Source organism: Tachypleus tridentatus, chromosome 9, assembly GCF_004210375.1.
Source record: "Tachypleus tridentatus isolate NWPU-2018 chromosome 9, ASM421037v1, whole genome shotgun sequence".
NCBI lineage: Eukaryota > Metazoa > Arthropoda > Merostomata > Xiphosura > Limulidae > Tachypleus > Tachypleus tridentatus.
Genome location: NC_134833.1, coordinates 42,579,453 through 42,590,017, shown reverse-complemented (window position 1 = coordinate 42,590,017; position 10,565 = coordinate 42,579,453). Strand labels below are relative to the sequence as shown.

Below are 10,565 nucleotides of genomic sequence, written 5' to 3'. Positions count from 1 at the left end.
TTTTACTACAACTAGATATAATAAATGAAAGACTTACTCTTTATACACCTTTATACAAATTATGTGGGCAGCATTATCGGGCTCAGTAAATTTTCATATCAAACAAAGGTTATCACGTGGTTACACATTTACGGACAGTGTTCCTAAGAGTTGCAGTTCTGTAAGAGAATGATGAACTCATTGTCACAGCATTTCAACAATACTTAGATTTAATTCCATGCAAAACTATCATTTATTTAATACAACAAAAAGTTTTCAATTTTCTTATTAACCCTTGTGTTTTTGTTTCCACAAACCAAAAATTATATTTCTTTATCTTTCATTTAATTTGATCTTATTTGTTTTACAAAAAATAAGGATCTTTAGTTATAAATCAAGTGATTATTTCAAAGATATTCAGTGACAACTTATACAGTTCAGTGTTCTTGTATAAAACTCACATTTATTCATAGTCTGACATCGTAACATACATATGTAACAAATTTTAGGATACTATAAGCATCATAGCTTATAATGTTATTGAATTATTTTTCCTACAAATTATATTCGTTCCAACTCAGTATGTAAGTTTTTATATAGTTTATAAGTAATAGTAAGCATTCAGTCAAAAGTTCAGTTTAATTATCTCATGTTATAATTTCCATAAACTCAGAAAATATGATTAATAGATATAAAACAATGTTATGGTAAGAATCAAAATCTGTGTTGCTATATATCAGACACTCGTCCTGAAAAGGACGCTTATTTTCATGTTTAACTTTATAATTCAGTTGAGTTTAAAGAAACTATGTAAATAACAATTACTGTTGATTACATTTTTCTTTACAAGAGCTTGTTTCTTACTAACTGGATGTAGTCTATACGTTTGATATGTCTCTTTCAGGCTACTCCTGACATGAATCATATGTTCAATGTTTAAAACTACTGACCAGCTTGATAAACTTTGGTTTTAGAAAATACACAGGGCAGGATATCAAATTTAGACATGCTTTTGATCTTTTGTGTTTGCTAAAACAGATAATGCTTTTTTATTGTAGAATGTTCCATCGACTAATGGTTTTACCACAAAAGAGTGTAATTGCTATAGAATTTTTTTATTAAAACAAGAATTGAACAATATATCGGTTATTATATATTGTAACTATCTATGTATTTATATTGTACTTAATACTGAAAATAAACTATTCAAATTCTACATAGTCATATATTTTATAGATAAATTTAATGTTCAGCATACCTTACTATAGTTTTTGTATGTCAGGTGTGTACCCCAGTGGTACAGCAATATATCTACTGTATTACACCATTAGAAACCAGGTTTCAATACTTTTGGCGAACAGAGCACAGATAGCTCATCATATAACTTTGTACTTAATTTAAAAGAAACAAATGATTTCATTATATGATCAAACAAATTTTATTTGCATGTATTCGAATGGTAACAGAGTTAGCGGCTTCTGTTCAGTGTTGGTAAGCTCATTTACAAGACATATCTTAATTTTTAATATCAGACGACAACAAACAGTCTAAAGCTTAGTCAAATCAGTCACTTTTCAAATATAAATATCCTGTCTGTTTCACCACTGATGATCAAACTGATGCAGTTCTACTATATGAAAGAAATAATGATAAAACACCCTTTAAATATCGTTACATGTATTTATTTCTTCATAAATCTAATTTCTATGTTTCTTTGATATAGTGATGTTTGTATTCAGTCATATTCATCATGTTAATAAATAACGTTGTCGTGTTTTATTAATTATATTCTATATTATATTTAATCTATTGTAGAGAAATGATCAAATCCATCATTAAAGAGGGATGAGTAAAACAGGAAAAACAACAATTAGGTTTCTCTACTAACATACAGCATAAAAAACACCTGATTCATCACGTATCTGTCGTATTGGGAAAAATCCTTTGAACTTACCCCAAGATCTAACCAATAGCCAGTAACTAGCAGACCCTATCTCATTCACAGACTAAAGTCAGAAATAACCAACTAGCCAAACTATATTTACCATTTTAATATAAATTATTTCATGCTAGATTGTAGGTGTAATACCAGACTGGTATTTATAATGCTAGATTCTAGTTCTCATATTAGATTTGTACCTGTAATGCTGGATTGTACTTGTAATACTAGACTGGTAATTGTAATGCTAGATTGTAGTTGTGATATTACACTGTTACCTGTATTGCTAGATTGTAGTTCTAAAACTAGATTGGTACCTGTAACACTAGGTTATCGTTGTAATACTAGATTGGTACCCGTTATGCTAGATTGTAGTCACAACACTACAGTGGTACTTGTAACGCTAGATTATAGCTGTGATACTAGACTGGTAAATGTAATACTAGATTACAGTCGTAATATTAGACTGGTATCTATAGCGCTATATTATATTTGAACACCAGACTGGTACCTCTAATGCTGGATTGTAGTTGTAATACTAGACTAGTACCTCTAATGCTGGATGCAGTTGTAATACTAGGCTGGTATCTCTAATGCTAGATTGTAGTTGTAATACTAGACTGGTACCTCTAACGCTGGATTGTAATACTAGACTGATAACTGTAGCACTAGGTTGGAGCCTGTAACACCAAATGTTTAGATTTAATTTATAGTTATTTTTTGGTTCTTACAAGAAAAGGTCTATCAATTAGTTAAGTTACGAGTTTTAAATGCCAATAACCTAGTATTAACTATCATATAAACGACATTCACCTCCCTAACTTAAAGACCCCCAGTGGCACAGCGGTATGTTGGCGTGTTGCTAAAAAGCGGGTTTCGATGCTTGTGGTTGGCACAGATAACCCAGTGGGTAGCTTATTGCTTAATTACAAATAAACACTAAATTTAAAAACATTTAACGAAAAAGACTGGTGTTTCTGTGACTATAAATATTATTTAATATATTTTGATATCAGAGTAACGTGTTTGTTGTTTCTTCTGTTACATTTTCTTCTTAGAAATTACATACATTGACTTACCATCTCGCAGTTATTTATTTGATTTCATTTTTATCATATTTGCTTAAATATTATTTTTCTCTAAGTTTTAACAATTTACTTGAATATCTTACCTTTATTTTGAAAATGTTTTGCTTTTTAATGAAGACGTCTAATACTTTATACCAAGCTATAGTTTCATTTCTGACTGTTGTTTCTACCTTCCAACAGGTGAATGAACTACTATGTCCTCTCACGTTTGTTCCTCATCTTTCAGGAAGTTACTCACCTTGACCTCCACAAGAGGTCTTTCGAAGTCACGTCAAATTAATACAAATGTTTAATCGCATACTCACGTTTAAGTCAAATATAAATTTCAAATTTTCAAAGCAATAATTTTGTGTGGTTGTTATTTAAATAAATACTTGGTATGCAGAGAACGCTGCCATTGAACAGGTTAAGAGGCTGATCCTGCCCCTAGGCACTTCTTAGTAAACAAAGGTGACAGGAATGGACTGAATCAGACGTTTTCAATTCTGTTCTTCCAGAAGCAATGATTCTTCTTGAACCAGTGGGTTCTGAAATATCGAGAGTCCCAAATCAATAGTAAGTTTAGTAAAAAATGTTTTATTTTTGAAATAAAAAATGTTGCAAGAATGTTGCATAATAACATAAGTATTTATATTTGTAATATATTCTTAAATAAGTTATAACCATCATATCAGCAAATCTAATCTAAAAAGTAATCCATGAATCTGTGGGTTAAAAGTCGCGCACACACCATAGGGGTACTCGTGTGTGTGAGTATATAAATGAAATGTTAATCTTCTCTATTTCTTGAATTAGGGTTTGTTCCTGAGACATTTATATAAAATATCTGTTCTACCATTTGTTTTGTACATTTTATGGTGTGTAACGGAATATCAACATAATTTGTAGCATGTAATCTGATGTTTATATATCTGTATCAAATCTATCGTTTGAATGTATATACTTTTAATAAGTCTATTAGTTAACGTGATTAGGCGTGTATTTACTGCTCTAGTTCATGTCATTAAAGATAATAAATTAGTAGGGTAGATGTATTTTGTAGTTAAAGTAACTAGGCATGTCTTTACTACCCTTGTTCATGTTATTAAAGGTAATAAATGAGTGAGGTAAATATATTTTGTAGTTAAAGTAACTAGAAATGTGTTTATTGCACTTTGGTGTATAAAATTAACCTACCACTTTGTTTTAAGTATAAATTTATGTTGCATGATTAAGTTCCAGAAAAGTGGTTTTGTTTTTGTTATTAGAAGTACTTCAGTTTATTTTAATAGTGTTTCTGCTAAACTACCGCATTTTTTGTTTTTATTAAAATGCGAGCTGTGCTGTTTTATTTAAAGAGAGTGGGAACATTAAAAAAAATTAAGAAAATTATTATATCTAGAGTTGTTTTACCGGTAGCTCAGCAAGAAGCTGGAATATTGCTAAAATTATAGAGTTCGATCCCCACAGGGAATATAGCGCAGATATTCTATTACTAAGATTCATGATAAAACAAGTGCGTGTTTGGCGATACATCCCATAAATAGATGGGAACTAGATGCTGCTATACTATCAAGTATAAGTTATCCCATCCGTACGTCGGCAGTTAATCTTAAATTACCATGTGGTGCATTCAAGGAAGTAAGTAACTGCGTAGTGGTGAGTATATAACAAGATTTAGTATCTCCTTTCATATTAACCAAACCAACAAAACCATCGCATGTAACTTCAAAATTTCCATTAGTAATTTACAATTCTTTTACCGATATTATTAGAAACAATGATATATTTGTTTTTCAATATGTAAATAAAAACAAACTTTAGTCTACACTGTGAAAAAATGATTCAATGTATTCGTCGCTTGTAATAGTGTTTCCATATTCATTAAGTATAATAACCAAACTCTTACATTTAGTGAAACTGTTAATAAACGTTGTTGTGAGTTTTAATATAATGCCTTAGTTATTATACTAGAAACTTTTTTATTTTAATAATTACTGAGCATTAGTGGTTAAACTACGAATAATGTAACTTCTGTGATGACGTCCAGCACTCACACTGAGAGTGACAGCACTGATACTGAATGTGCTCGATTAATGTAGCTTTCTTATTACATTACTCAGTCTGTAAAGGACACAACTGGATTGATGTTGATAAGTTTGTGTCTCTAAATATATTTTCCTCTGGTATTCTGTTAATGTATATAAATAACTCGTTATATAAGCAATGATAGGAAATGTGTATTATTGTAATGTATTTTGCTGTAAATACAGCAAGCTGATTTATTTAAACACACCGTAAATGCCATCAAACATAAATAATTTTTTTCGTCTCTCTTCTTTCAGCTGAGAAATTCATACAACGTCCAGAATGAATAACATCCTAGCAACTTTTACAGTTAGCTTCATTTTAGTAACAGGTAAAAACAAGAGGTTATATAGCATGGATTATAGCATGGATATATGTATACATATATATCATGATTTTACTCTGTTTTTTATGACTCTTCATAAGTGACGCATATTGAATATTAATGAATTCGTTAACTTTTACATCGGACAGTTTATAATATTTTGAAGAAAAACAACAACATTGGTTAACAGTTCTCAGTACAGCTTCATTACTTAACATGATGTTATATGTTTTATAACATAAATGCGAATAAATGAAATATTTAAAAATATATTACCGTGAAACGCAAAACCACATAACGATCACTAAAAAAAACTTTCGACGTGTTTCCTTTTAATAATGCACAAAATACAGCACAATCTTGACATGTTTTGTTCCATCCAGACCGTAAATTCTGTTATCATTTGCTTCTTTGTATGTGATAAATGTTTTGTCACCTAGTAATATCTCAAGGATAATAATTTTTAAAGCAAAATGTTCGAAATGTTTGTCGTGTTACTCGTTCAAGACAATGGTGTGCACTAATTTCTTATTATTCGTAGTAGAGATTATGATAACATTTCTCCTGCAAATGTTGTTTTCAATTTTCTGGTGAAAACTATATAGTTATTCATACTCTCTTAGTAAAGGTAAACCAGTTATTACTTACTTTTATGATGCATGAATTCAAATCGGGTGAAGTGTGTTCTTTTCTAAACTAAATACTACACAATTTATTAAACCACACAAATCTTGCATAACACTGAGAGAAGAAAATCTGGTATGATGGAAAGGACCCGCAGAACTAGGGAGTGAACGGATCGCAGGGAGAGGTCTTGGATGGGGCGACTTCTATCTCAGGCTGGGGAACTTTTGTAATTTTAGCCTTAAATATTTAAATTTTAAGACACATTTGTGCAGAATTAATGTAAAATACTCTGTTTTCTTGATAAAATCATAGCAGCGTGTCTTACAAAATGTATAAGATTTGCCCTGTTTTAAAGGGTGAATGCTCCGATTTTCTTCCACCCATGCCGCATTGAATAAATTATCAAATCTAACCTGTTCTTTTACTTACCTTTTCATCTTCTGTCATCCGTGATGATGATTTTTACGAAGAAATCTCAACTGAATTCGTCACCATTAGCTTAGTCATGTGTGTACCTAAATGAGACAGCATCTGTCATTTACAGCCGTGTACTATGAATAGTTGCTGTTGCCAATCAGATGCAAAAAGATAACGGATATGATTTTTCACGCAGCATTGAAAAAACCCACCCGAAAAAGACGACAAAAACCTTGCCATAACATCATAATATATCAAAAACCTCTTAAAAACATGACATTTTGTGAAAGCGGTATTCTTCGTTATTTCTGGGCAAGAAAATCGGTAGGATATTCTAGTTTGTTTGTTTGTTTTGGAATTTCGCACAAAGCTACTCGAGGGCTATCTGGGCTAGCCGTCCCTAATTTAGCAGTGTAAGACTAGAGGGAAGGCAGCTAGTCATCACCACTCACCGCCAACTCTTGGGCTACTCTTTTACCAACGAATAGTGGGATTGACCGTAACATTATACACCCCCACGGCTGGGAGGGCGAGCATGTTTAGCGCGACGCGGGCGCGAACCCGCGACCCTCGGATTACGAGTCGCACGCCTTACGCGCTTGGCCATGCCGGGCCTAGGATATTCTAGTATACCAAAAAAGCGCAAGAGTTGGAAACTACAGTATAACAGCAATACTTTACTTTACAAAACATTACTTTGAATGTTTACTTTGAGTCGCGATATTGAGTAAAAAATCGTAAACTTACCTATAAAATAAGTGGGGGTAATAAATGTGTTACGTACCCTTCTTAAAGGAGGGTAATTAACACAAGGCTATCTAAATGTAAAGTTTTTAAAATATTTCCAGTATTGTTTTATTTAACTGATTACACACTTCTGAAATTTCATATTTTTAACTGTCAGATCTAATACAAAACTTGCTATAGAATGTGTATAATGTATAGTTCAAAGTTACATTAACATCTAAACTGTTGCCTACATAACAATTATTTATTCAAATGTGTAAAAAAAAGTAATACTTTTCTTTTACAGTTTATGGAGCAGTAATATTTACCAGGCCTATCCGTCATGATATCAGCAAAAGAGAAACTTGCACCGAAGATTTTATGGAAGAAGCTCAGGACTTTTTTGCCAAGGTCATGTCTAGTTTAACAAACAATGGAAGCGACAGTACTTGCTGCTTCAAGCTGTCTGGGGATATTAGTCGGTTCTCGTGTAAAAAATGCAAGGTAACCGGGATGAAAGCACTTAGTTTGATTGGTCAAAATCCGTTCACATGCTCTGGAGGCAACTCTTCATTATCCTTTACTGTAGGGTTGAACAACCCTTTGGTGACTTGCGAATGTACCCGTAGCATTCTTATCACTTCAAATAAGGCAAATTTCTATTTCCAGTTCAAGAATGTTGAAGCCTCTGCCGTATTGACATTTCCTTCTGATGATTCGACTAAAAAGACAGTGAAAGACGTGTCTATTTTCTCTATCACTAACCCCGTAATAGATATCAAGGACTGTAACTTTTTATGCATTTTGGAAAAAACCTGGGTAAATACCTTCCAGGTAACTATTGTAAGAAATATTATTACCAAAAGTTTAGAAACTGTGATTAAAAATAGAATTCAGAAATATGTAGATGATGTAGAACATGCCCTAGCGGTTTCAAAAAAAGACGATGAATCCTCTCAAGTTGAAGAGAATCATTTGTTAGTTGAATCTGACCAAACGATGCCAGATAATGGGGATCTTGAAGAGAAAACCAATAAAGGTGTTATAAACACAAAGAAAACTGATACAGTTAACAGAAACAGTGATCACGAAAGTCAGGAAGCAACATTTATCAACAGTGAAACAGAAGAAACCACTATAGAACAAAAACCCCAATCTGTAAAAACAGAAAAGGATTCCATTTCAACGACCACTAAGGCTACCACAACTGGAAAGCAAGAAGATGAACAAAGTGTGGAATCTGGCGGAGTTGATAGCAACCCAAACAATAACGAAACAGAAATCTTCAAACTTAACGTGTCTCGAATAATAACTACGGCGAAAGAAGATGAACAAAGTGTGGAATCTGGCGGAGTTGACAGCAATCCAAACAATAACGAAACAGAAATCTTCAAACTTAACGTGTCTCGAATAATAACAACGGCGAAAGAAAATAAAGGTGTACAGTCTATTGAAAACAATAGGGAAGTATTAAAAAAAGATAAATTTAATTTAATCACTAAAAGTAACGAATCGCAAGGTGATCGCGCTGCTATGTCTGAGAGAAAAGAGTTTGTTGTAACTAAAGATGAGTCTGAAACTGATAAACATGTTATAATTCAAAATGATCTTAAGCTACCTAGTAAAGAAGGAAATAGATCAACTGTCCATGAGCAACTTGTTGATGAAATTAAAATTGATCAGGGTATTGAAAATAAATCAAAATTTGCTGATGATCTTATAGGAGAAGGTGAAACACCAGCTGTTGAAAGTAAAGATGACCCAAAACTTATTTCAGTTATTGAAGATGTGTCAATTCCTGATCAATCTGTTGGAGAAGTAGATGATGAATCAGCCGTTGACGAAATAAAGGACGTCTCAGAACCTCATGAAATCTTTAATAATAAATCAAAGTATGATACATTTATTGAAAATCAGAATGAATCACAAGCTGGTGGACCAAAACCTGATCAACTTACTGAAGATCAATCAAAAACTAATATATTTCTTGAAGAAGAGGAGGAGCCAATAGATAGTGAACTAGTCAGTATAACTAAAGACGACCTACAACCTCATCAAATGGCTGTAAATGAATCAACACCAGATAAGTCTTCTGAAGATAACCATGTACCAAATGTTGGTGAACAAGATGCTACTGAAAACAAAAATGTCTCAAAATCTAATCAAATTGTTAAAGATAAATCAAAAATGAATGTTTCAGGTGAAAATGAAATCAAAGGTTTGTTAGAACCAAATACTACGTTAGATGCTACTGAAGATAAAAACGAAACTGGTGCATTTAATGATAAATCAAAACCCAACAAAGTTGTTGAAACTGAAAACCTTTCCTCAACTAAAATAAAAAATGAATTAGCTTTGAAAGCCGAAAATGAATTACCAGGTAGTGAACTAATAGTCATGGTAAGTAAAAATGACTCAAAAACTGATAATCTAAGTACAGAATTCGAATATGATAAATCAAAAGGAATTGATAAAATTGAAGATATAAGAAAAGTTGAGCAACCTATTGTGTTTGAACTGGATGCTGAACCAAGAGCTGACGATTCTAATTTAGTGTTTAATAAAGTCGAGGTGAATGTCAGTGGATCCGTTTCTTCAAGTCTTAATAATATAAAAGAAAACAATGAGTCTTCTGTATCTGAAACTTCCTTAAAACCAATAGTAGGAGAGTCTTCTTTAAATAAAAAATAGAGATGAGTCAGAAATCAAAAATATGATTATTTTAAATCATGATGAAAATAAGACAGAAATTAGCATTTGTAAGTAAACACCATATAGATTAAGATAAGAAAAAACTCAATGCTTAGGATGATGAAGAAAATATTTACAGCGATTAAAAAGTAGACGAAATAATAATAACAGCAGTTGAAAAAATGAAGACAATCAATCAGTAAGACTTCTCAATAACGATAGCTAAAACTAATGAAGAATTGCCTGATGTTAAAAATAAGTCAAAACTGATTTCAAACAAAAGGCGATTGATTACCTGATGTTAAAATGGGCTGTTAAATGATTAAAAATTCCATACACAAAAGAAAGTATAAAAGCTAAAAATAGTCAGACGTCATAGCATAGTAATTAAACATAACTACCTAATAATAATAAAACTAAAGTGTGTTGATGGAAGTTTTTCATCTGATTTGACCAAAATTATGTTTGATTATGGCAATGCATATTTCTTTACATTTGATATTGTAACTATAATAAACTTCTTTGGAAGAGCATTAAATTCGTTTCATATTTATTATATTCTACCAGCATGTAGAATTTTAATAAAATTTCAAGATTTTTCTTTCGTTTTCTTCGCATTTGTATTTTGTTAATCTGTTTGATTCGCTGATTAAGAATTAGTGATTAATTAATTTGCTTCAGAAAATGTATACAAATATTACTTTGA

The 10,565-nt window shown here is 31.7% G+C and overlaps 1 protein-coding gene across 1 annotated transcript; it reads left to right on the top strand.

Annotated features, from left to right (window-relative positions):
• The first annotated feature begins 3,228 nt into the window (after positions 1-3,228).
• Positions 3,229-10,336, top strand: LOC143227060 (uncharacterized). Its single transcript, XM_076458604.1, has 3 exons — positions 3,229-3,561; positions 5,331-5,404; positions 7,476-10,336. The coding sequence occupies exons 2-3, from the start codon at positions 5,356-5,358 to the stop codon at positions 9,857-9,859; spliced, it is 2,433 nt and encodes an 810-aa protein (XP_076314719.1). The 5' UTR covers positions 3,229-3,561; positions 5,331-5,355; the 3' UTR covers positions 9,860-10,336.
• The last annotated feature ends 229 nt before the right edge of the window (positions 10,337-10,565 follow it).

Coding starts and splice junctions, on each gene's coding strand:
- LOC143227060 (XM_076458604.1), top strand. CDS start 5,356: ATGAATAACATCCTAGCAACTTTTACAGTTAGCTTCATTTTAGTAACA. Junction 5,405..7,475: donor TAGCTTCATTTTAGTAACAG/GTAAAAACAAGA, acceptor TTTCTTTTACAG/TTTATGGAGCAGTAATATTT.